Source organism: Hyperolius riggenbachi, chromosome 7 (assembly GCF_040937935.1).
Source record: "Hyperolius riggenbachi isolate aHypRig1 chromosome 7, aHypRig1.pri, whole genome shotgun sequence".
Classification (NCBI taxonomy): Eukaryota; Metazoa; Chordata; class Amphibia; order Anura; family Hyperoliidae; genus Hyperolius; species Hyperolius riggenbachi.
In genome coordinates this window covers 189,936,029-189,963,368 of record NC_090652.1, presented here as the reverse complement: position 1 = coordinate 189,963,368, position 27,340 = coordinate 189,936,029, and the positions used below count along the sequence as shown (strand labels likewise).

At 43.6% G+C, this 27,340-nt stretch overlaps 1 protein-coding gene across 1 annotated transcript in view; it reads right to left on the bottom strand.

Annotated features, from left to right (window-relative positions):
• COL3A1 (collagen type III alpha 1 chain) overlaps window positions 1–27,340 on the bottom strand; it is a 2,242,195-nt gene that overhangs the window by 972,097 nt on the left and 1,242,758 nt on the right. The window contains exon 28 of the mRNA XM_068244947.1: window positions 21,283–21,336. Within this exon, the coding sequence (XP_068101048.1) occupies window positions 21,283–21,336 (54 nt within the window). The remainder of the gene's footprint in view (window positions 1–21,282; window positions 21,337–27,340) is intronic.

Below are 27,340 nucleotides of genomic sequence, written 5' to 3'. Positions count from 1 at the left end.
GCCTGCAGAACCTTGCCTCCAGCCACCTGCAGACTCTTGCCTCCAGCCACCTGCAGACTCTTGCATCCAGCCTCTTGCAGACTCTTGCATCCAGCCTCCTGCAGACTCTTGCATCCAGCCTCCTGCAGACTCTTGCATCCAGCCTCCTGCAGACTCTTGCATCCAGCCTCCTGCAGACTCTTGCATCCAGCCACCTGCAGAACCTCTCATCCAGCCGCCTGCAGAACCTCTCATCCAGCCGCCTGCAGAACCTCACATCCAGCCGCCTGCAGAACCTCACATCCAGCCGCCTGCAGAACCTCACATCCAGCCGCCTGCAGACTCTTGCCTCCAGCCGCCTGCAGACTCTTGCACCCAGCCGCCTGCAGACTCTTGCACCCAGCCGCCTGCAGACTCTTGCACCCAGCCGCCTGCAGACTCTTGCACCCAGCCGCCTGCAGACTCTTGCACCCATCCGCCTGCAGACTCTTGCACCCATCCGCCTGCAGACTCTTGCACCCATCCGCCTGCAGACTCTTGCACCCATCCGCCTGCAGACTCTTGCACCCATCCGCCTGCAGACTCTTGCACCCTGCCAGCAGAACTTTGCATCCAGCTTGCAGAAACCTGTATTCAGCTCACAGTCTTCTTACTTTCGGCCCAGCAGTGGTTAACTTCATCTCTTCCTGCCAGATCTTTGCAAACTACAAACATGTCTACACAGCCTACAGCTCCTGCCAAGTCTGCAAGGGACAGCACTTTGCTCCAGCCACTGCCAACTAGTTTGCCAGCCTGTCCAGGTGCATCTTTGCCAACCAGTCCAGCAGTAAATTTGCCATCCTGTCCAGTTGCATCTCTGCCAACAGGTCCAGCAGAAAGTTTGCTTCAGCCCGCACAGGTTTTGCTTCAGCCCGCACAGGTTTTGCTTCAGCCCGCACAGGCTTTGTTCCAGCCGCCGCAAGATTTGTTTCAGCTCGCACAGACTGCATCGGGGTGTCTACCAACAGCCCAGCCAGGTGCTCAGCCAACGGCCCAGCCAGGCGCTCAGCTAATGGTTCAGACCTCTGAAACTACCCAGCCTGTTCCTACCCTGTCTGCAACTACCCAGCCTGTTACCCTGTCTGAAGCTAGCCAGCCTGTTGCCACCCTGTCTGAAGCTAGCCAGCCTGTTGCCACCCTGTCTGAAGCTAGTCAGCCTGTTGCCACCCTGTCTGAAGCTAGCCAGCCTGTTGCCACCCTGTCTGAAGCTAGCCAGCCTGTTGCCACCCTGTCTGAAGCTAGCCAGCCTGTTGCTGCCATGTATGATGCCCACCCTCTAAAGATGTTTGTTCTAGCTCAGTTACCACAGACTTCCCACAACAAGATCCAGTTTTGCAGAACTATGCTAAAGCCGAATCGATTGTCCTGGTTAGTGTTGGGCGAACACCTAGATGTTCGGGTTCGCGAACGTTCGCCGAACATTGCCGCGATGTTCGGTTGTTCGACCCGAACTCCGAACATAATGGAAGTCAATGGGGACCCGAACTTTCGTGCTTTGTAAAGCTTCCTTACATGCTACATACCCCAAATTTGCAGGGTATGTGCACCTTGGGAGTGGGTACAAGAGGAAAAATTTTTTAGCAAAAAGAGCTTATAGTTTTTGAGAAAATCGATTTTAAAGTTTCAAAGGGAAAACTGTCTTTTAAATGCGGGAAATGTCTGTTTTCTTTGCACAGGTAACATGCTTTTTGTCGGCATGCAGTCATAAATGTAATACATATAAGAGGTTCCAGGAAAAGGGACCGGTAACGCTAACCCAGCAGCAGCACACGTAATGGAACAGGAGGAGGGTGGCGCAGGAGGAGAAGGCCACGCTTTGAGACACAACAACCCAGGCCTTGCATGAGGACAAGAAGCGTGCGGATAGCAATTTGTGTTTTGTCGCCATGCAGTCATAAATTTAATACAGATGAGAGGTTCAATAAACAGGGACCTGGAAACACTAACCCATCACAGATGTTCATTGTTCATGTTACTTGGTTGGGGTCCGGGAGTGTTGCGTAGTCGTTTCCAATCCAGGATTGATTCATTTTAATTTGAGTCAGACGGTCTGCATTTTCTGTGGAGAGGCGGATACGCCGATCTGTGACGATGCCTCCGGCAGCACTAGAACAGCGTTCCGACATAACGCTGGCTGCCGGGCAAGCCAGCACCTCTATTGCGTACATTGCCAGTTTGTGCCAGGTGTCTAGCTTCGATACCCAATAGTTGAAGGGTGCAGATGGATTGTTCAACACAGCTATGCCATCTGACATGTAGTCCTTGACCATCTTCTCCAGGCGATCGGTGTTGGAGGTGGATCTGCACGCTTGCTGTTCTGTGTGCTGCTGCATGGGTGTCAGAAAATGTTCCCACTTCAAGGACACTGCCGATACCATTCCCTTTTGGGCACTAGCTGCGGCTTGTGTTGTTTGCTGCCCTCCTGGTCGTCCTGGGTTTGCGGAAGTCAGTCTGTCGGCGTACAACTGGCTAGAGGAGGGGGAGGATGTCAATCTCCTCTTTAAAGTCTCCACAAGGGCCTGCTGGTATTCTTCCATTTTGACCTGTCGGACTCTTTCTTCAAGCAGTTTTGGAACATTGTGTTTGTACCGTGGATCCAGAAGGGTATAAACCCAGTAATTGGTGTTGTCCAAAATGCGCACAATGCGTGGGTCGCATTCAATGCAGTCCTAGGCCGAAGAGGTCATAGCCTAGGGTCACAAAAACCTGTTTATTTGGGCTATTTCAATGGTAGTGATGGTGACGTACATAAATCTCAGCCATGGCCGTTAGCAACGTCTGAATTTCACGAAATGTCTCATGCAGGTAGAAGACATATTGTTAGACTTGGATTCCAAAGATGGGGTCCCTACATCTCTGCAAACCAGAGTTACAGGGGTCCAAAATTGGTAAAATCCTCCATAGGCTTTCATTGGACCTACTATTTACCGTTCCAAAATCTCACACCATTTCAAAGGGCAATGGCTCAGCAGTGGCAAAACTCACCAGTCATGATCCCCCTAAGGGTCCCTACAATGCTAGAAAATTTGGTACTGCTGAGCCATTGCCCTTTGAAAAGATGTGAGATTTTGGAAAGTGAAATAGGGAGGCAATGAAAGTCTATGGGGGATTTTACCAATTTTGGACCCCTGTAACTCTGGTTTGCAGAGATGTAGGGACCCCATCTTTGGAATCCAAGTCTAACAATATGTCTTCTACCTGCATGAGACATTTCGTGAAATTCAGACGTTGCTAATGGCCATAGCTGAGATTTATGTACGTCACCATCACTACCATTGAAATAGCCCAAATAAACAGGTTTTTGTGACCCTAGGCAATGACCTCTTTGGCCTAGGGGCCCGAAACTCACCAGTCATGTTCCCCCTAAGGGTCCCTACAATGATAGAAAATTTGGTACTGCTGAGCCATTGCCCTTTGAAAAGATGTGAGATTTTGGAAAGTGAAATAGGGAGGCAATGAAAGTCTATGGGGGATTTTACCAATTTTGGACCCCTGTAACTCTGGTTTGCAGAGATGTAGGGACCCCATCTTTGGAATCCAAGTCTAACAATATGTCTTCTACCTGCATGAGACATTTCGTGAAATTCAGACGTTGCTAACGGCCATGGCTGAGATTTATGTACGTCACCATCACTACCATTGAAATAACCCAAATAAACAGGTTTTTGTGACCCTAGGCTATGACCTCTTTGGCCTAGGGGCCTGAAACTCACCAGTCATGTTCCCCCTAAGGGTCCCTACAATGCTAGAAAATGTGGTACTGCTGAGCCATTGCCCTTTGAAAAGATGTGAGATTTTGGAAAGTGAAATAGGGAGGCAATGAAAGTCTATGGGGGATTTTACCAATTTTGGACCCCTGTAACTCTGGTTTGCAGAGATGTAGGGACCCCATCTTTGGAATCCAAGTCTAACAATATGTCTTCTACCTGCATGAGACATTTCGTGAAATTCAGACGTTGCTAACGGCCATGGCTGAGATTTATGTACGTCACCATCACTACCATTGAAATAGCCCAAATAAACAGGTTTTTGTGACCCTAGGCTATGACCTCTTTGGCCTAGGGGCCTGAAACTCACCAGTCATGTTCCCCCTAAGGGTCCCTACAATGCTAGAAAATTTGGTACTGCTGAGCCATTGCCCTTTGAAAAGATGTGAGATTTTGGAAAGTGAAATAGGGAGGCAATTAAAGTCTATGGGGGATTTTACCAATTTTGGACCCCTGTAACTCTGGTTTGCAGAGATGTAGGGACCCCATCTTTGGAATCCAAGTCTAACAATATGTCTTCTACCTGCATGAGACATTTTCGTGAAATTCAGACGTTGCTAACGGCCATGGCTGAGATTTATGTACGTCACCATCACTACCATTGAAATAGCCCAAATAAACAGGTTTTTGTGACCCTAGGCTATGACCTCTTTGGCCTACGGGCCCGAAACTCACCAGTCATGTTCCCCCTAAGGGTCCCTACAATGCTAGAAAATTTGGTACTGCTGAGCCATTGCCCTTTGAAAAGATGTGAGATTTTGGAAAGTGAAATAGGGAGGCAATGAAAGCCTATGGGGGATTTTACCAATTTTGGACCCCTGTAACTGGTTTGCAGAGATGTAGGGACCCCATCTTTGGAATCCAAGTCTAACAATATGTCTTCTACCTGCATGAGACATTTCGTGAAATTCAGACGTTGCTAACGGCCATGGCTGAGATTTATGTACGTCACTATCACTACCATTGAAATAACCCAAATAAACAGGTTTTTGTGACCCTAGGCTATGACCTCTTCGGCCTAGGACTGCATTGAACGCGACCCACGCATTGTGCGCATTCTGGACAACACCAATTACTGGGTTTATACCCTTTTGGATCCACGGTACAAACACAATGTTCCAAAACTGCTTGAAGAAAGAGTCCGACAGGTCAAAATGGAAGAATACCAGCAGGCCCTTGTGGAGACTTTAAAGAGGAGATTGACATCCTCCCCCTCCTCTAGCCAGTTGTTCGCCGACAGACTGACTTCCGCAAACCCAGGACGACCAGGAGGGCAGCAAACAACACAAGCCGCAGCTAGTGCCCAAAAGGGAATGGTATCGGCAGTGTCCTTGGAGTGGGAAAATTTTCTGACACCCATGCAGCAGCACACAGAACAGCAAGCGTGCAGATCCACCTCCAACACCAATCGCCTGGAGAAGATGGTCAAGGACTACATGTCAGATGGCATAGCTGTGTTGAACAATCCATCTGCACCCTTCAACTATTGGGTATCGAAGCTAGACACCTGGCACAAACTGGCAATGTACGCAATAGAGGTGCTGGCTTGCCCGGCAGCCAGCGTTATGTCGGAACGCTGTTTCAGTGCTGCCGGAGGCATCGTCACAGATCGGCGTATCCGCCTCTCCACAGAAAATGCAGACCATCTGACTCAAATTAAAATGAATCAATCCTGGATTGGAAACGACTACGCAACACTCCCGGACCCCAACCAAGTAACATGAACAATGAACATCTGTGATGGGTTAGCGTTTCCGGTCCCTGTTTATTGAACCTCTCATCTGTATTACATTTATGACTGCATGGCGACAAAACGCAAATTGCTATCCGCACGCTTCTTGTCCTCATGCAAGGCCTGGGTTGTTGTGTCTCAAAGCGTGGCCTTCTCCTCCTGCGCCACCCTCCTCCTGTTCCATCACGTGTGCTGCTGCTGGGTTAGCGTTACCGGTCCCTTTTCCTGGAACCTCTTATATGTATTACATTTATGACTGCATGCCGACAAAAAGCATGTTACCTGTGCAAAGAAAACAGACATTTCCCACATTTAAAAGACAGTTTTCCCTTTGAAACTTTAAAATCGATTTCTCAAAAACTATAAGCTCTTTTTGCTAATTTTTTTTCCTCTTGTACCCACTCCCAAGGTGCACATACCCTGTAAATTTGGGTTATGTAGCATATAAGGAGGCTTTACAAAGCACGAAAGTTCGGGTCCCCATTGACTTCCATTATGTTCGGAGTTCGGCTTGAACACCCAGAATCAGAATCATTTATTTCGCTAAGTACAACGGGAGTTGTACCCGGAATTATTTTTGGCACATACAGGGTCGGTGATGGTACAGTACAGTATCAGACATGCAGTAGATATACACTTGATAGGCATACACATGCAGCATAGTATACAAGAGTAGGCATATACAAAGCAACAAAAACTGGAGGGGTCCTAGTGCTGTGTGAGCGGAGCTGCCTGCCACATTGGCGGCGCTCAACAACTCCGTAGCAACTCGGGGGGCCCCATAATGTCCGACAGTACGTAGAGAAGGAGAGAAAAGAAAGAAGAAAGGAAGAGAGAGAGAGAGAGAGAGAATGAGAAGCAGAAGATTTGTTAGGCTAGAGAGAGGCAGAGTTCAGAGAGACCTGCTGTCCAGCTGGTTGATGGTGTGGCTGGAGGATCCCATGGCTGCACAAATCCATCCCCCAGCTGCGGCCTGGTGGCATTTTGAGCTGGGGGGACCCGGTGGTGGAGGGTAGGAGGTTCCTTGGGAGACCACTCTGGGATTGCAGTGGCACCTGGCCAGTCAGTGTCCCTGCGTGTGCTTAAGGTTGCTCCCTGACTTTCCTTGATAGTGGCGGTGGTGTTGTCCCGATGCGGAGGTCTGGACCACGTGGGTGGCGGCCTCAGCTGATGCAGCTCCAGAGGTGGCTTATGGTGGGGTGCCTTCCCTAGCGGTGGCTGCCATGCTGATGGTGAGGAGGGCACAGCAGCCGCAGCTCCATCTGGAGGAGCGACGGCATCTCCTCTTGTGTGGCTGCCCTGGAAGTAGATTGCTGTGGGTGGCGGCATCAGGCCCTCTGTGGCTGCGGTGGAGGAGCGGCCATGTTCCTATGGTGGAGTGGTAGCCGAGATCAAGCCGCTACTGCCCGCGTAGTGATCCACGTGCTCCGTTCGGGCTCCTAGGCAACAGCGGCGCCGCAGCCCACGTGGTGGAAGGAATCCGGCTGCTTGGGTCAGGGTAGCGGCGAATCAAAGGGCTAGCGGGGCGGCCAGCGGCCTGCCATGTGTCGTCCCCTGTGGCTGGTATGTGAAAGATGGGTGGTGCCCCTCCTCTGGATCACGAGCTGCGTGCTGTGGTGGGACCCGCGCGGGTGGTGATGCCGACGGTCTGGAGGCAGCGGCGGAAGATCAGCAGACCGAGTCACTTCTTCATGCCTGCGCACTGCACGTGGGCCCGGACAGCTGGTTCTTTTGCCAACCTGCAGCCCCCGGTGCGTGCCAGGAGCGGGGCAAGACCAGCGCGCCCATGTTCTCCGCATCCTGCCTCATGTGTAGAAGCACAGAGGTGAGTGGAGGTTACAGAGAAAAAAGCTAAAAAAAGTGAAAAAGACCGGAGCCCTGTGGCCGTGGCGTCCGAGTCCGGCGCCATCTTGGTATACACATCGCGGCCATGTTCGGCCCGAACCCGAACATCTAGATGTTCGCCCAACACTACACGTGACCCGTTCGGCCAATCACAGCGCTAGCCGAACGTTCGGGTAACGTTCGGCCATGCGCTCTTAGTTCGGCCATATGGCCGAACAGTTTGGCCGAACACCATCAGGTGTTCGGCCGAACTCGAACATCACCCGAACAGGGTGATGTTCTGCAGAACCCGAACAGTGGCGAACACTGTTCGCCCAACACTAGTCCTGGTGGGGGTATACTATTGAGCTGTTTTGCTGGAGACTTGTTGGCATGCTGTCCTTCCTGCTGGTGTCTAGTCCACTGCCCTGCTTGATGACATCTGATTCCTGGTCCTGCCTGCTGCCTTTCCTGATGGCATCCGGTTCCTGGTCCTGCCTGCTGGCTTTCCTGATGACATCTGCTTTCTGGTTCTGCCTGCTGGCTTTCCTGATGACATCTGCTTTCTGGTTCTGCCTGCTGGCTTTCCTGATGACATCTGCTTTCTGGTTCTGCCTGCTGGCTTTCATGATGACATCCGCTTTCTGGTGCTGCCTGCTGGCTTTCCTGATGACATCTGCTTCCTAGTTCTGCCTGCTGGCTTTCCTGATGACATCTGCTTCCTGGTTCTGCCTGCTGGCTTTCCTGATGACATCTGCTTCCTGGTTCTGCCTGCTGGCTTTCCTGATGACATCTGCTTCCTGGTCCTGCCTGCTTCCATTTCTGATGACATCTGGTTCCTGGTCCTGCCTACTGTCTTTCCTGATGACATCTGGTTCCTGGTTCTGCCTGCTGCCTTTCCTGATGACATCTCATTCCCGGTCCTTCCTGATGTTCTTCAGCCTGCTGTGCATCTTGCCTTGTTGCCTGACGGTCTCCAGTCTGCTGTTTGCCTTTTTGGCACAGGGGCACAGAGGGAGGCACAAAGAGGAACAGAAGGAGCCTAGGCACAGTGGGACAGAGGGATGAACTGGGTAGCAGAGGTAGCACAAGGGGGCAGAAGGAAGCACAAGGGGACATAATGAGTCACAAAGGGGGGCACAGAGAGACTGAAGGAGGCATACAGGGAGACAGAAGGAGGCACAGAAGGAGGCAAAATGGGCGACAGAAAGAGACACAAAGGGGGACAGAAGGAGGAGGCACAAGGGGACAGAAGGAAGAACAAGGGAGACCAATGTAGGCACAAAAGGACACAAAAGATAGCACAGGGGACAGAACATGGCATAGGAGGACAAAGGAGGATCAGGGGGGATCAGGGAGGGCAGAAAGACACACAGGGGGCAGAGCCAGCACGGAAGAGAGAAGGAGGTACAAAGGAGGACAGAAGGAGGCACACATGGGGACAGAATGAGGCACAGGGAGACAGGAAAAGTCATAGCAAAGAGCAGGGGGGGGGGAGGGTAAGGGAGCTGGGACACAGTGGCAGCTGCCTGCTACTTACACAGCAGAAGCAGGTGCTAGAGGTGAGGCTTAGTCAGGGGAGTGTTTTCATTCTGGACAGGGCTTAATGCAAGGGCATGGCACCCCCCAGGACCATTGGCACTCCAGAGGATGGCCTGGAATGCCTAAGCCTAAAAACGGCCCTGGCTATATAACAAGTAAATTCTGCAAAACTACCTCACTATTTTGCACACAATACTGCAATACAGTGATACAACTAAACAGTAATCTCTTATACCTATGATAAACGTTCCCTGTAATAAACAATAAGATAACAGAGGCACCAAAAGGATAAAAGGGACTAAAAGAGCTTAAAAACCAATTTGGTAATAGGAGGCAGTGGTGGACTTACCTCCTCCAAGCAGAACACACGACTGTACATTTTCAGTCAAAAAACGTTTATTTGGTACTCCAAAATAAAGTGCAACGCGTTTCGCAGGTTAAACCCGCTTCCTCAGGCAACACAGATAGGAGTAAAGAGGCGCTCAGCTTTTATTTTGGAGTACCCAATTTTGACTGAAAATCTACAGTCGTGTGTTCTGCTTGGAGGAGGTAAGTCCACCACTGCCTCCTCTATCACCAAATTGGTTTTTAAGCTCATTTAGTCCCTTTTATTCTTTTGGCAACTCTGTTATCTTGTTGCTACATTGAGTCCACCCTAAGTGGAGGGTTGTACCCACTTCCTTCTTCTACTACAGAGAACAACTTCTTAATCCTGAGTGGGGTCAGGACAATCTCCCCACCTGCCTTGACAGTGGTTGCCTAATGGACCCTGGTTTGTGAGTATTACATTTTGAATTACTCTATAAATCTTCCATTACCAGTACATATTGCACTATATTGGGCTCTTGGTGCTCTCTTCTCCTCTTACCCTGTAATAAATACAGATCTGTCCCTGCGTCTCCTAAAAAGCATGAAAAACCCAGCAGTCTTCAGTGTGGATTTCTCAGACGATATTCCATAAATTTGATTTTATAACATCTGACTTTCTATGGGCGGGGTGTTCTCCAAAGTTCCCCCTTGCCATATTGTGACTCCCGATTGATGGAAGGGGACTGGCGCTTCCAGACCTCAGTAAATATTTTATAGCATCGATACTTGTTACCATCAGATGGTGGTTTGCCCAGGACGAGCGGAATGCGGCGGTCAAATTAGAAGCCGCAGTGGTAGGTTCATACAAATCTCTTACTAACCTCCCTTTTAAGCGGGTAAGTAAATACACCAATATTACACCCTCTATGTGAACTACCATTAAGGCTTGGGAGATAGCGAAACAAAAATTTGCTAAATCAGGTACTATGTCCCCTTATACTCCTTTGTGGGAGAACCCCAAACTAAGTCACTTTGTGGATATTCCCGATCCACAGGTTTGGGTTAGATATGGGATTAAACAGGTTGAACACTTAGCTCCTCAAGATAAACTACTGTTGTCCTCTCAGCTCAGAACCAGGTTGCAGCTACTGTCAAAAACCTGAGCGGTTCTTGCCTTTTTCATGATTGCTAACTCAGTAAAGGACCAGTCCTTAGCGTTGCTATCATATAAATCCGGCATAGTGGGGTCTGAACCCTCTATAACAGTAATTATAGATTGACGGTATACCTTGAAATGAATCAGAGCACTCAGTATATGATTTTATATAAAAATTGTATTTGCTTATCATACAGCATATATACAAAATATGAACAGTTCCAAGTAGTGTTTCCTTCTAACAGTATTCCATCTTATCAAGGCTTTATAGCCAAGCGATCATCAATCTTCTAAGTACATTCAAAAAAGAATATAACAGTTGTGTTATGTAGAATAAGATCAAAAGTAGTATAACACTGTACACAGATCTGTAAGAGCCTTCAGTAATTTAAGGAAACATACAGGGCTTCTAATATACTCATTTAAATATAAAGCTTATTATATAATTCTATTTAAAACAATTAATCATATAAGATATAATTGCATACTAAATCTTAATAATATAAAATCATGTTCTATATATTTGTCTTTCTGATAAAGAAATAAATATAATTTCCACCGCGAGATGTCACTATCTCATCATAAATAACAAGCAGTATTAATAATATTAATTATAAGACTATAAAACCACCAGGTGGCATAATTGTCCTAATTATGGGACAACCTTGCAAAGTTCAGTATTTACATTCCAGAATGTTTCATAGTCAAAACATGGCATTATATTCTTGCTGTCTGTAACGGCCTTGTAACAAGTACATGTTGTCAACAATCTTCAAGCTTACAAGTTAAAATAATCTTATAAGCTTCACAGCCTGGAATATGCTGAGATGTCACAGAGCAATATATTAACCACTTTAGGATCCTTGGTACGCATATCCACGCCCCTTTAAACTACATGTGCAGATAAGGGGGGTAGATATGTGTACTGCTCCCTTACCGTCGCGTTCACGATCCCCATGCTGTTTACCGTCGATCCACCGTCGCAGCCCCCTCCATCTGTGATCAGGATGTGAGAATCTTCTGATTCTCAATCCCGATCACCGTTCCCGTGTCTTCAGAGAGCTTGCAAACGTCACGCAAGCTCTCAGACCCGACACGTCCATGTTCAGCCGTGTTCTATTAATAGAAACACGGTCTCAGTAGCACTATCTTGTGGCCAAAAAGTAAAATACATCTATTTATGCCGCTATACTGTTTTACATAGAAAGTTTTTTATTATTTTTTTTTAAATTTTATTACTTTTAACCCCTTCCAACCCTTCCCCACAGTTATAGAAATAAAACACTTGTTAAAAAAAATAAAAAAAATTACATCATTTAATTTTTTTTACATAAATAGTTACCATAGGGACTTTTCTAATACGGATGTCATGAGAGTATATCACTGTTAATTTTGCAAAAAAAGTTCTTGTAATAAGTGAAAAAGTATTAAAAATCCCTAAATGGAAAAATGCTCCTTTATTTCCAGATAAAATATTATCACCATACATTGTACTAGGGTCACAATTTAAATGTTGTAATAAACCAGACAAATGGGCAAATGAAATGTGTGGGTTTTATGTACCAAAGCACATCTTATTTTAAAATTATAATGGCTGAAAACTGAGAAATAATCATTTTTTTTCTTTTTTTCCTTATTATTCATTTTACATTGCATATAAAATAAAATAATTCATAGCAAAAACTACCACCCAAAGAAAGCATAATTTGTGGTGAAAAAAAAAACTATATATAGATCATTTCAGTGTAATAAGTAACCATAAAGTTATCGCTGAATGAATGGGAGGAGCACTGAAATGTGAAAGTTGTTTTGGTTTTTAAGGGAAAAAAACTGTGATCCTGAAGTGGTTAAAGAAGTACCCCAACTTTACAGTTTACAATGAAATTTTGCATAGAACATTAAAACGTAAAACTTATACATATGACAGCTTTTCCTGCATAAATAAAACCGCTAGAATTCTGACATCCCCCCTTGCAGGAAAATGATGGCAGATGATTAGTGATCTCCGTTTGTCACTTGTATATAAAAATATTGCAATCCTTCATTCATGCAAAACCTTGCTCATTAAGTAGCGTTGTCTGCTGTGTTGCCAGCCTGACAATAAACTCAATAATAAGATTAATATCTTCTCCAATAAACATATTTGCTGGTCTAGATATGGCTGTAGTCTTTGTATATGACATATGTATGGATTCACCCATGAATCTGTAGTTTCTATCACTGTGGTAGCTTGTGTAGATATGCAGGGAAATTCTAGGCAACATTTGTCACCCATTTTAAGACATGTGGTAAAACTTAAAGTTCAAAACAGAAATTATACCGTTCATGTGGCCTCTAGGTTCTTTTGAGCACAATGCATTCAATGTTTTATTGTTAGCTTACAACAGGTTAATTAGTTAGTTGGTTAGTATTATGTATTAATACAGTTAATTACACCTTTCTTATACCACAAGGTATCTTTTACAAATGGTATATAGCAGAACAAAGTATGTGTAGTTTGCCAGCAGAATCCCATAAAATAATGTCATCTTTCTATTTAAATATAGGTATCATATAAAAATGGAAGCATTGAAAAGTTCTTTAGCAATTCAAATTGCAAGCTAGCTAGTTGCAGTAGCTGTTTTCAAATATGTTCTAAATAAATCATATGTAATAACATCTCATTGTTGAAGTTGCTTCTCCACTTCATGTTTCCAGTATTATGGAGTAATTCTCTCTCTTAAATTAATCATGATCTTTACTGTTGAATTGAAAGTCTCTTGAAACTTATGTTGTAGACTGCCAACATTCTTGTATGTAAATCTTGGCATGTTTACTTTCGCAAAAAGTCAAATGTGATAGATTATTCTGTAGATTAAGTGTAATATATGATTGTTTTCTTGTTGCACAGTGTCTTCTCATGGCAATATTTCATGCAGTTGCACGCTTGATCCTGGATATGTCATGTGTAGATCTTTTCTCTGATTAGAGTATTACTCCGCACCAATCATTCATTAGCATTGTAAGTACTGGGAGTAGTCATTCAGAATTTTCTTTTCTGGAAACTTCTTTAACAGGTATCATGTTTCATATAGCTTTCAATCAAGTTGTTGTAATTCTTGTGTAGAAAGTTACAACATGCAGTTCTCACTGTAGCATGATAGGATCCCCCCTTGTGCCGCTTTATAGCAATCTAGTATCAGTCCAGTGTTTTACTGGCAAGACAAGACAAGACAAATAACATTTATATCGCGCTTTTCTCCTGGCAGACTCAAAGCGCCAGAGCAGCAGCCACTAGGGTGCGCTCTATAGGCAGTAGCAGTGTTAGGGAGACTTGCCAAAGGTCTCCTACTGAATAGGTGCTGGCTTATTAAACAGGCTATTTTACCTTTTCCACCATCAGGCAATAACTTGTATGCTAGAACCAGTCATAGGGCAATTTCATTTGTCCCAGAATGCTTTCTTGAAACTTGAAAAGGATGAGTAACAACGGTTATCTCCAAGTTGTATTTTCAAACAGATCTTTGCATTGTTCTCCTTATCAGTCGAGTAGCCATTCACTATGCAGAGCTATGTGCAGATTTACAATAGTCCCTTGCTGATGATATCTTTTCAACATTGAGGATATTATCATCTCTCTTGAAATCCAAACACATGTTAAACTGTCCTTTATTCTGGTGAATTGGATTTTCTCTTTTAATTGTCCATGTATTGCATATTTGAATGTTTCTGAAGAGTATTTTTCTTAACTTCATGTGAGCAGTACAGTGGTGTAGGGGTTAGTGCTCTCGCCTTACAGTGCTGGGTCTGTAAGGAGTTTGTATGTGCGCTCTGTGTCTGTGTGGGTTTCCTCCGGACACTCTGGTTTCCAACTCTTCAGATAGTACTGGAATGGCTAGGTTGGGCATCATCTTCAAGGATAAAGGCTGTATGAGCAAATCCAGCAGTCACTCTTGTTCAGGCGCTGGGCATACTGTTGATGCATCAAGTTCAATTTATTTTGAAGTCTTCCTTGTAAGTTGCAAAGTTCAGCTTTTGTAGTCATCAAATGTATCAAGTACAGCAAACCCCATTGTATGGGTATTTTTGCGGATAATTGGTATTGTTCTCAGCACCTATGAGGAAAAACAAAAAGGAAGAGGAGAGAAGGGAAAAACACAAAAAAGTAATATGCAAAATTCTGGTGAATTTTCAGCATAAAAAAAACTAAACTGTCTAACTACCTTCTCACTTGTGGTTCAAAAACAAAAATATGTTGTGATGCTATATGGTGCTGGGTGCATTCTTACTAGTTTGCTCTAGTGTTCAAAGTTATAACAGCAGGTTCCTTCTCTTCTTGTTTATGCCTTTTCTTACGTTCATCTTAGTTTGTCTTTTAAAAATCAAAGTAGTATTATCCATTTTCTGTAAAAGTTGAAATATGTCTTCCCTTGGAATATTGTTCATTTTTTTTCTTCTGAAATAAAAAAAAACTTTCACGTTTAAGCTGTGTATTAAAATCAATCAATAGCATGTCATACATGTCCTCATTTGTGGCTTCATGTGTGTCATGGCTTTTATCATAGCTTGACATCAATAAGTAAGTCCTTGTCCATGTACAAATACATTTCCTCCTGTTATCTGTTCATCAGTTTAGTAAACGGTTGTCCTCAGCAACACACTTCTTGAATAGAGTATTCATCTTGAAACTGTTCTTCTTGAACTTCATCAGTAGATTACCTAAGGCATGGCTTTTCTCTTCCAGTCTCTTGGTGTACATTACTTTATTTCTCCTTCATGTATTTAAAAGTCTTCATCAATGCAGGCTTCATTCTTCACATTAGGCCTTTAATCATCTTATTCATGTAATGTAGTTTAGTGCAGTCTTCTGTAGTACCAGCTTGATTGCTGTATGTCATTATTGTGAACAGTTATCTCCGTGTTTCTCCTGTAGTATGGCTTTCTTCCTGTAACTTCTCATAAGTCTTTATTGCATCTGCTTCTGTATTTGTAGCATGGCAGTATATCGCTGCATAGGTAGAAAAATCTATATCTTCCACATCCTCTTTGTATCTGGAATAAAAATTAGAATATCTATGTATATTTATCAGTCTTTTTCAAAAACTTTACATTGGCTGTCTTCTTCTAAAACTGGATGATCTTGATATGATGTAACAGTCTCTATTGTAGTTTCAAATGTCCATAAAAACCTTTTTTCACTCATCTTCTGGTATTTACTAGTATTTTCTATGTCAAAAATCTGTCCTCTTCTAGTTCATCTGATTTATCTGTAAAAACTGAATATCTCCCTCTTCAACCTCTAATACTCTCTCTTCACCCACCTGATAATCTCATTTATCTTTTAACCTGATGTCTTCTTCTGTCTGGTCTTCTTTTCTTGTATTCCTTAAGGCCCACTTTTCTCTTAGTGCTTTCTCGATCTTCTCTCAGCTGGTGCGTCAACCAGTGGTTGGAGTTGTTAAAGAAGTAAAAGTACTTTTTAGTCCTCACACTTCTCTGGTTACTCCAGTTCCAATTGTTTCTTCTTCAGCTGTTTTCAGATCAGAGCTTCTTATAACATAGCCTCTTTCATGGCTTGTCTTCATGTTGATATCTTTGCATAGTCTTCTAGCATGTAGCTTTCATCGCTTATCTTAGCGGGTTTCTTCTGGGTGCCTGCAAGGAATGCTTGTTTGGAGTCTTCTTTGGTTCAGACAAGAAATTGTCTTGTGAGACTTCCAAGCTTCAATAGCAACATTGTTAATTCTTCTTTAGTCAAAACTTCTTAGTCTAATGTCATCAGAAAAATAGAGTCTCTTAACCCTTCTTAATAGGATCTAGCCTAAAAAAATAGGTAGAGATTTCCCCCCTTGAGGCTAGGACTATAAAAATTAAAAACCTTCTTGTTTAACGGTCACTTCTATACATTCATCTGTTACATCTAAACATGGCAGCTGCTATATCTGAGTCTTCATTACCCACTTTAGCTTCTCATGATAAAAATTAAAAAAAAAAAAAAAAAAAAAAAAAAAACTTGAATCTTCATTAGTGCATTCTTCTTCTATTTCCTTCTGAGCATAATTGTTGAGTAACTTCTGTATAAAAAGACTCTAGTAGGTTTTTTTTTTCCAACCAAAATACTGAGATCAGTGGTCATAAAAAAACTTTCATATGTAGTCTGGGAGAGAAAAGAAATCAAGTGTCATATCTCTTTAAGTCTATTTCTGAATGCATGTTGTGTTGCTGACTGTTTGAGGATTGTTTTGTCTTCTCCTGTGTCGGCATCTGGTAGTGCTAACCATACACTAAAGATTCTTGTTCTCATAAAAATAATAATAAAAAACAAATCTTCTTACATCTCATTTATGCCTGCTGTAACTTGTCTTGTATCTGCAGTCTTCTACATTTAAAGAGCCATAGATCTTTAAAACAGGATTTTCTCTCTTTTTTTTCAAAAAAGTTATTTATAGGAGCTTTTGCTTTCATCACAAAGTCTGTTCAATTCTCTAGTATAAAAACAATGTTAATTCTCTTGATAGCAGAATCTCTTTCATATATTAAAAAAAAATGTTCTTTGTTTGACAAAAACTGCTCTCTCATTTTTCTTTTTCGCTGAGCTTAAAAACTTCTAAGGTAGCCATTTTCATAATGTATAGCTATATACTCTGCTTCAGTATGCTGCTCCAACATAATCTGCTTCATTTTGTCAGATATAAAATACACGTAGAGCTATTCCTTTTCTTAGGTTCAATAGGCCAAATTATTCATTTTCTCTTCTACGTCTTTTCATAGACTATAAACTGAGTGTGCTCATTAACAATTCCCTTCTACGAGACTTTAAAGCATAAGAATATCTTCCTTCTTTGCTTCAGAATTTTGGATGCTTCATATGCATATCCAACTCTATATTTGAGTATATAAGTACTTTTTTATTCTCTTATCGCGATAGAAAACAATGTTCTATACTTCCACCATAGAAAGTATTTTTCAAGATAACAATCGAGATAACCATCAACTGTTGGGCGCCAACTGTTAAAAACCTGAGCAGTTCTTGCCTTTTTCATGATTGCTAACTCAGTAAAGGACCAGCCCTTAAAGCGTTGCTATCATATAAATCCGGCATAGTGGGGTCTGAACCCTCTATAACAGTAATTATAGATTGACGGTATACCTTGAAATGAATCAGAGCACTCAGTATATGATTTTATATAAAAAATTGTATTTGCTTATCATACAGCATATATACAAAATATGGACAGTTCCAAGTAGTGTTTCCTTCTAACAGTATTCCATCTTATCAAGGCTTTATAGCCAAGCGATCATCAATAGATTGGAATGTCTCGGTACTTCCCCAGACATAAGTTTGGTCAGGTTGACACTATAACACTGTACACAGATCTGTAAGAGCCTTCAGCAATTTAAGGCTTATTGAAACATACAGGGCTTCTAATATACTCATTTAAATATAAAGCTTATTATATAATTCTTCTTAAAACAATTAATCATATAAGATATAATTGCATATTAAATCTTAATAATATAAAATCATGTTCTATATATTTGTCTTTCTGATAAAGAAGTAAATATAATTTCCACCGCAAGATGTCACTATCTCATCATAAATAACAAGCAGTATTAATAATATTAATTATAAGACTATAAAACTGGCAGGTGGCATAATTGTCCTAATTATGGGACAACCTTGCAAAGTTCAGTATTGACATTTCAGAATGTTTCATAGCCAAAACATGGCATTATATTCTTGCTGTCTGTAACGGCCTTGTAACAAGTACATGTTGTCAACAATCTTCTATCTTACAAGTTAAAATAATCTTATAAACTTCACAGCCTGGAATATGCTGAGATGTTACAGAACAATATATTAAAGAAGTACTCCAACTTTACAGTTTACAATGAAATTTTGCATAGAACTTTAAAACTTATACATATGACAGGTTTTTATGCATGGCTTTTAAATTTCTTCAGGTACAGCATGCTTGAAACGCTCAATTCCCTGGGGTCTGGTCCTGGGAATGGGATCTGTTGGAGAGTTTCCTAAGCCACTCTCTGCAATCTATTCCACTCTGGTACCACCCACTACCCCAAGGCTTACCAATGCTCATATAAAATAGTCATTAGATGTGGGCCTAATCTCAGATGTAGAATGGGTGGAGGTTCTGGATAGTATGAGTGGGGTATTAATTTCTGCCTCAGATAGGTATGCCCATCTAAAATTGATATATCATGCTTATTGCATCCCTCAACAAACACAACGTTACTTCCCAGACAGACCCAGTACATGTCCTAAATGTAAAGTGGCAGATGGCAAATTTTTCCATATGCTGTGGAGCTGTCCGTCCCTTGTGAATTACTGGGCTGGGCTGGCCCGTATTATGACAGACGTGGTGGGTGAGAGGATAGTGGTGGATTCAAGCACATTTTTACTTGGCTTATATATACGGATTCTACCCTCTCCTCTCATCGGATCATTCTGGTTCAGATTATGGGCTTGATTTAAAAAAGAGTGCTAACTGATAGCACGGGCATTTTCGCACGATCACAAATTTTCGTGTGCAATGGTAAAGTTTTCGCGCGCAAACGCGAATTTGTGCCCGCAAACGATATTGGTTTTATGCGAAAATTCGTGTTTGTGTGTGAAAACTTTATCGTTGTGCGATAATTTGCAATCACGCAAAAACGCGAATATTTGCGCAAAAACGCCCGTGCTATCAGCACTCTTTTGTGAATTAAGCCTTTTGTGTTTCTATGGGAGATGAGAAATTTTCAGTAAGTGGGGTGTTAATACTCTTCCCTCTACCTTCTCCTCGTCCAAGAGGATAAATAAAGCTATGATTTTGTACAAACTCACTTACCTTAATCATAATTGTCCCAATAACTTTGGAAAGATTTGGCAGTGCTGGATAGACTATGTAGACTCACACAATGTTTTTCATAGCACTCAGACGTAAGAGACACTTGGTATAATAACAATGCAGAAGGCTATAGTAATGGCCTATATGGCATCTTGACCTGATATCTATGTATGACCTCATCGCATGAATGTTGGATGCACTGAACCTTTAGGGGGGGGGGGGGGGAGAATGGCGAGGGTTGTGGGTTGTTTGTCTTGTATTGTTGTATGCTGTTTAAAATGTAATAAAATTAAACTTAAAAAAAAAAAGAAAAACCCAGCAGACTGACAACCCCCCCCCCCTCTCCCCCTTGGACTGTGCTGATTGGCTGCTGGGGCAGGCTATGCATTCTGGGAACTAGTTATTGGGTGAGCAGAGGGAATTCACCACTCGCCTCGCCTATTTTTCTCACCCAGACCGAGACCTAGGCTGTATTATCATACTTCCTCTGTCTCCCCAAATAACGGGAAAATGGTGAATATGGCTGTCAAGTTCTAGGTAGTGTTGATCGAACAGTGCTCAGCACTGTTCGTTATTTCCTGAACATTGGGGTGTTCGGGTTTGGTTCGAGCACAGCCGAGCACCACGTGGTGCTCGGCCGTGCTGTTCGGTCTCCTCACCTCGCTTATTGGCGCCTTTGCAGGCAGCCAATAAGCGGCGGCAATGCTTTTTCCACAGCTATGGTCACACAGCCTAGCTGGCTGTGACCATAGCTGTGATTGGCCGAGCGGGTCACGTGGTTCGGGTATATAAATACCTGAACGCGCGCTGGCTCCGCCATTCACATTGGGGTTTAGCTTGGGGTAGGTAGGAGACATAGCTAGTGGTTAGGTGCCAGCACTGCCAGACAGGCCAGCCACAGTGCCCAACCTCACCACCACTGCCAGCAGCAGCCACAGTGCCCCCGCCTCACCACTGCCAGGCAGTGGCAGCCAGCAGCCACAGTGCCCCAGCCTCACCACTGGCAGCAGCCACAGTGCCCCTGCCTCACCACTGCCAGCAGCCACTGCCAGCAGCCACTGTGCCCATTGTTTTTGTTGCCAGGCCAGCCACAGTGCACCTGCCTCACCACTGCCAGCAGGCACTGCCAGCAGCCACTGTGCCCATTTTCCAGCTGCCCATAAAAAAACACAGTTTATTGAATTTTACTGTTGCTTATTGTTGGAAAAAAAAGTACTTTCAGTGCCAGCTGGGAACAGTTGTGCAAAGTATAATTGGCGCACTGCTCTGCAAACATGAGTCCCTGCTTTTATTCTGAGCCTAAGATCTATGTGTAAATGCCCCCCCCCCCCCCACACACACACACACACACACACACTATTTCCAACCCATTTTGCAGAAGTTTCCCTCATTTTGCAAGTTTTTTCAGGCCATGCTCAGGTCCCCATTGACTTCAATTAGGTTCGGTGTTCGGCCGAATATCCCGAACATCCGTACCATGTTCGGCCGAGCCGAGCCCGAATATCTGGGTGTTCGATCAACACTAGTTCTAGGTAAATCTTGTGAGACTTTGTCATTTCCCTGGAACACCAACCTTGTTCTCACTCGCTTATTCCTATTTCCTACTGTCTTCTTTATTCATTTCATCTTCACATGCATGGCCCCAAGGGGCAAGTTACTGATTTTAATACATTTGATCCTACACTTAAAGGGAACCTAAACTGAGAAGGATATGGATTTTTCCTTTTAAAATAATACCAGTTGCCTGAATCGCCTGCTGATCCTGTGTCTCTAATACTTTTAGCCACAGCCCCTGAACAAGCATGCAGATCAGGTGCTCTGACTGAAGTCAGACTGGATTAGCTGCATGCTTGTTTCAGGGTGTGATTCAGCCACTATTGCAGTCACAGAGATCAGCTGGACTGCCAGGCAACTGGTATTGTTTAACAGGAAACATCCATATCACTCTCAGTTAAGGTTCCCTTTATCATACTCAAACAAGTCCTAAAACCCCACCAGAAATGTATCCTTACAAAATAAAAATAAAACAAGTACAAATAGAGGTAGAAGAAGAGGAAGAAGTACAAAATAAATAAATTAATTAATAAATAAGGAGACACTTACGGCTTCACCTGGTTTTCCATTCTCTCCAACAGGTCCTGGAGATCCTGGTAGGCCCTAACAAAAAAACAAAAAAAACAGAATAATCATTATGTTTTCAAAACTAAAATGTCTGGGAATCCATAAACTGATGCACTTCTTCTTGTTATTCTTTTGTTAAAATCAAAGACTATACCCATAAAAAACATTTTTATTTTTGATAATTCATTGATTAGGACTTTTGTGTTTTTATATTTACCTATCTTGAACAGCAGTGATGTGCAGTTACTATATGTGCACCACACCTCACAGCATTTCACACTGACAAATTAAATGTAACATCCATGTCAGTAAACAACGTTCTGGAATGGCCATCTCAGTCCCCAGACCAGAATATAATTGAAAATCTGTGGTGTGAGTTAAAGAGAGTTGTCCATGCTCCGGAGCCATCAAACCTGAATGAACTAGAGATGTTTTGTAAAGAGGAATATTCCAAAATACCTTCAACCAGAATCCAGACTCTCATTGCAAACTAAAGGAAGCATTTAGAGGCAGTAATTTCTGCAATAAGTGGATCTACTAAATATTGATTTCATATTTTTTGTGGTGCCCAAATGAATGCACCTGCCCAATTTTGTTTAAATAATTATTGCACTTTCTGTAAATCCAATAAACTTCATTTCACTTCTCATATCACTGTGTGTGTCTCCTATATGATATATTTAACTGACATTTTTTATCGTAACAACCAACAATTTTTACAGAAAAATCATGATGATTAACAAGGTTGCCCAATCTTTTGCATACCACTGTAAGTTTTAAGTCCCTTCTTGAAGATGTTGAAGTGTGTGTGTGTGGGGGGGGGGGGGGGGGGGCAACCCTCATGAAGGAGAAAGGGAGTTCCATAGTGTTTGAGCAGCTCTTGATTAGTCCTTGAGGTGTGCATGGGACTGGGTTATGCGGGGGGCGGTCAGGTGAAGTTTATTGGAGTCGAGTGAGCGGCTAGGTGTGTACCTCTGCGTAAGACTAGAAATGCTGTTTGAGCAGGTTTTGTGGACAAATTTGTAGGCCAGAAACATTATCTTGAATCTGATTCTGGGCAAATGAAATCAATATTTAGTAGATCCTCTTTTTGCAGAAATTAGAGCCTCTAAACGCTTCCTGTAGGTTCCAATGAGAGTCTGGATTCTGGTTGAAGGTATTTTGGACCATTCCATTTTACAAAACATCTCTAGTTTATTCAGGTTTGATGGCTTCTGAGCATGGACAGCTCTCTTTAGCTGACACCACAGATTTTCAATTATATTCAGGTCTGGGGACTGAGATGGCCATTCCAGAACGTTGTACTTGTTCCTCTGTATGAATGCCTTAGTGGACTTTGAGCAGTATTTAGGGTCGTTGTCTTATTGAAAGATCCAGCCCTGGCGCAGCTTCAGCTTTGTCACTGATTCCTGGACATTGGTCTTCAGAATATGCTGATACTAAGTGGAATCCATGTGTCCCTCAACTTTGACAAGATTCCCAGTCCCTGCACTGGCCACACAGCATGTTGGAACCACAGCCATCAGGGAGGCTTGGATAGTACTTTTTAAAATCCGAATTGATCCAGATACCCAGATATCCGGATCTGATATCCGAATCCGACCATTTAGATATCCGCGTGAACGCGGATATCCGGACGCATTATCCGACCTATTCGGATATCTGGATCGAAACCATAAGTGCCCTTTAAATAGCTTTAAAAAGGGTTTTTAGGGTAAATAAGGCATGTATCATCATTATTTTGCAAAGGGGAACACTAATTGATGATGTGCGGACTTCAAACCCCCCCCCCTCCCCAAAAAAAATGGCTGTCAACCTTAGGACTAGGTTCCAGACAGTGGTCGTGCAGCCCACATTGTGTCCAAAGTCCTACCGCACAACTGGGACATGACAGTTTTCAGCCAAGACCCCTCTAAAAAATTATGCAGCAATTGTGTTTTGGGTTAAATATAGGTGGTATCAGTGGCCTGTGGCACCCTGGCCTGGCGGTGGGAGCTGCACAGGCAGCAGAAGCAGGGCAATGCAGCAGCAGTAGGTGTAACGTGTGCCAGGAGCATGCAGGACGTCATCACTTTAGTTACAGTATTTCGGATCCGGATATCCCGGATATCCACGGATATCTGGATTATGCGGCCAAATATCCGCAGATAGCTATCCGGATTTCTATAGCTATCCGGGATCTGGAATCCGTAAAAATGGTCGGATATTCGGGTTACCCGGATATCCGGAATCTGGATGAGCATCCCTGACAAACATATTTTACTGTAGGCAGCAGGTGTTTTTCTTGGAATGCTGTGTTCTTTTTCTTCCTTGCATAACGCCCCTTGTTATGCCCAAATAACTGAAATTTAGTTTCATCAGTCCACAGCACCTTATGGTGGCTCTGTTTATGCTGTGGGCAGAGAAGAGGCTTCCCCTGCATCACTCTCGCATAGAGCATCTCCTTGTGTAAACTGCGCCGAATGGTTGAACGATGCACAGTGACTCCATCTGCAGCAAGATTATGTTGTAAGTCTTTGGTGCTAGTCTAATTGTTTGACTCTGACTGTTCTCACCATTTGTCGCTTCTGTATATCCGAGATTTTTCTTGGTCTGCCACTTTGAGCCTAAACTTGAACTGAGCCTGTGGTCTTCCATTTCCTCAATATGTTTCTAACTGTGGAAACAGACAGCTGAAATCTCAGGATACAGAAAGACAGATTTCTGTATCCTTCCCCTAAACCATGATGGTGAACAATCTTTGTCTTTAGGTCATTTGAGAGTTGTTTTGAGACCCCCATTTTGCTACTCTTCAGAGAAAATTAAAAGAGGAGGGAAACTTACAATTGACCCCTCTTAAATACTCTGTCATAATTAGATTCACCTGTGTATGTAGGACAGGGGTCACTGAGCTTACAAAGCCAATTTGAGTTCAATAATTAGTTCTAAAGGTTTTGGAATCAATAAAATGACAACAGTGTCCAAATGTATGCACATGCCTAATTTTATTTAAACAATTATTGTGCACTTTCTGTAAATCCAATTTCACTTATCAAATATCACTATGGGCCTGATTCACAAAGCGGTGCTAACCCAGTTAGCACGCCTAAAAGACTTTAGACGTGATAACCATTGTACCACGGTGGTGAAAAGCCAGTTTAGGCGTGATAAGTTTAGGTGTGATAAGTTTAGGCGTGATAAGTTTAGATAAGTTTAGATCGCGCGCAAAGTCCCGCACGCAAAGCAGCGCCATTAAACTCTATGCGAAGTGCACCAGACTTTGCTAGCGCAAAACTTTTGATCAGCTGTGCACTGAGGTGCTAACCCAGTTGGTGCCATAGTTATCACGCCTAAACTTATCACACCTAAACTTATCACACCTAAACTTATCACTCCTAAACTGAGTTTAGGCGTGATAAAGGGCTTTTCACCAGCGTGCTAACTGTTAGCACCGCTTTGTGAATCAAGCCCTGTGTGTGTCTCCTATATGATATATTTAACAGAAATTTTTTATCGTAACAACCAACAATTTATACAGGAAAATCATGATGATTAACAAGGTTGCCCAAACTTTTGCATCCCACTGTACAAAAATGTGCAGAATCATCAAGTCCCAGGAGGATAGTAACATATTGCAACAGGATCTGGATAGGATGGCTATATGGGCACATAAATGGCAGATGAGATTCAATGTTCAAAAATGTCAAGTCATGCATTTTGGTCGTACCAGTGGTCTAGCACCATACATGATAAACAGGATACCGATAGGGACAAACTTGGGAGTACTCATCCACAACAAGTTAAATGATCATATTCAATGGCAAGCCTCTGCAGCTAAAGCAAATACAAGTTTGGAATGCACTTAAAGGGAAATAAAAACTTGAGTTTCTAATATTGCCCCTGTTCACCTCTCTAGTAATGTAGGGAGGTGTGTAGTGCAGAGTAGTGTTGGGCGAACAGTGTTCGCCACTGTTCGGGTTCTGCAGAACATCACCCTGTTCGGGTGATGTTCGAGTTCGGCCGAACACCTGATGGTGTTCGGCCAAACCGTTCGGCCACATGGCCGAACTAAGAGCGCATGGCCGAACGTTCCCCGAACGTCCGGCTAGCGATGTGATTGGCCGAACGGGTCACGTGGTTCGGACCCGAACGCGCTCTGATTGGCCGAACTGTCACGTGGTTCGGGTAAATAAATACGCGAACCACGTCATATCTCCGCCATTTGTCTGTGGGTTTAGCTTTGGGTAGGCAGGCAGGGTAGTTCGCGCTCCAGCCACGCTAGCCAGGGTCCCCCCAGTCATTGTGTCGCTGCTGGGAATAGTAGTACACTGCTCGCTCAGCCACACTATATAGCATTCTGTTTACTGCCACTCTGTGTACCTCGCTCAGCCACACTATATAGCATTCTGTTTACTGCCACTCTGTGTCTGCTGGGAATAGTAGTACACCGCTCGCTCAGCCACACTATATAGCATTCTGTTTACTGCCACTCTGTGTACCTCGCTCAGCCACACTATATAGCATTCTGTTTACTGCCACTCTGTGTCTGCTGGGAATAGTAGTACACCACTCGCTCAGCCACACTATATAGCATTCTGTTTACTGCCACTCTGTGTACCTCGCTCAGCCACACTATATAGCATTCTGTTTACTGCCACTCTGTGTCTGCTGGGAATAGTAGTACACCGCTCGCTCAGCCACACTATATAGCATTCTGTTTACTGCCACTCTGTGTACCTCGCTCAACCACACTATATAGCATTCTGTTTACTGCCACTCTGTGTCTGCTGGGAAGAGTAGTACACCGCTCACCCGCCACTGTATAGCAGTTATGTCAGCGTTATGTCGGAACGCTGTTTCAGTGCTGCCGGAGGCATCGTCACAGATCGGCGTATCCGCCTCTCCACAGAAAATGCAGACCGTCTGACTCAAATTAAAATGAATCAATCCTGGATTGGAAACGACTACGCAACACTCCAGGACCCCAACCAAGTAACATGACCAATGAACATCTGTGATGGTTTAGCGTTGCCGGTCCCTTGTTACGGAACCTCTCATCTGTATTACATTTATGACTGCATGGCGGCAAAAAGCATTGCTATATCCGCACGCTATTTGTCCTCATGCAAGGACTGGGATGTTGTGTCTCAAATTGCGTGGCCTTCTCCTCCTGCGCCTCCTCCTGTTCCATCACGTGGGCTGCTGCTGGGTTAGCGTTTCCGGTCCCTGTTTATTGAACCTCTCATCTGTATTACATTTATGACTGCATGGCGGCAAAAAGCATTGCTATATCCGCACGCTATTTGTCCTCATGCAAGGCCTGGGTTGTTGTGTCTCAAAAAGCATGGCCTTCTCCTCCTGCGCCTCCTCCTCCTGTTCCATCACATGTGCTGCTGCTGGTGCTGGGTTAGCGTTACCGGTCCCTTTTCCTGGAACCTCTTCTCTGTATTACATTTATGACTGCATGGCGACAAAAAGCATGTTACCTGTGCAAAGAAACATGACATTTTCCACATTTAAAAGACAGTTTTTCTGTTGAAACTTTACAATCAATTTTCTCAAAAACTATAAGCTCTTTTTGAAATATTTTTTTCCTCTTGTACCCACTCCCAAGGTGCACATACCCTGCAAATTTGGGGTATGTAGCATGTAAGGAAGCTTTACAAAGCACGAAAGTTCGGGTCCCCATTGACTTCCATTATGTTCGGAGTTCGGCGCGAACACCCGAACATCGCGGCGATGTTCGGCGAACGTTCGCGAACCCGAACATCTAGGTGTTCGCCCAACACTAGTCCAGAGGAGTCCCAAGTCTTCCTATGGATAAAAGAGAAACAAAGAGAGAGACCAGGAGCCCCTTATGGTGTAGTGTATTAATGTAAAGTTCTGGATAAATAAAAGTTCTGGATAAATAAAAAGTAATGAGGTACTCAAAAAGGTGGGTTGTAAGACCATCAACTGCAGTATGAAAACAACTGAGGAAATCCCGTCCCCACTTCGGTTCTTTATCTTAAAATGTATGGGTCACACTCCAGAAAAAATGATTGGGTAGACAAAACAAAAA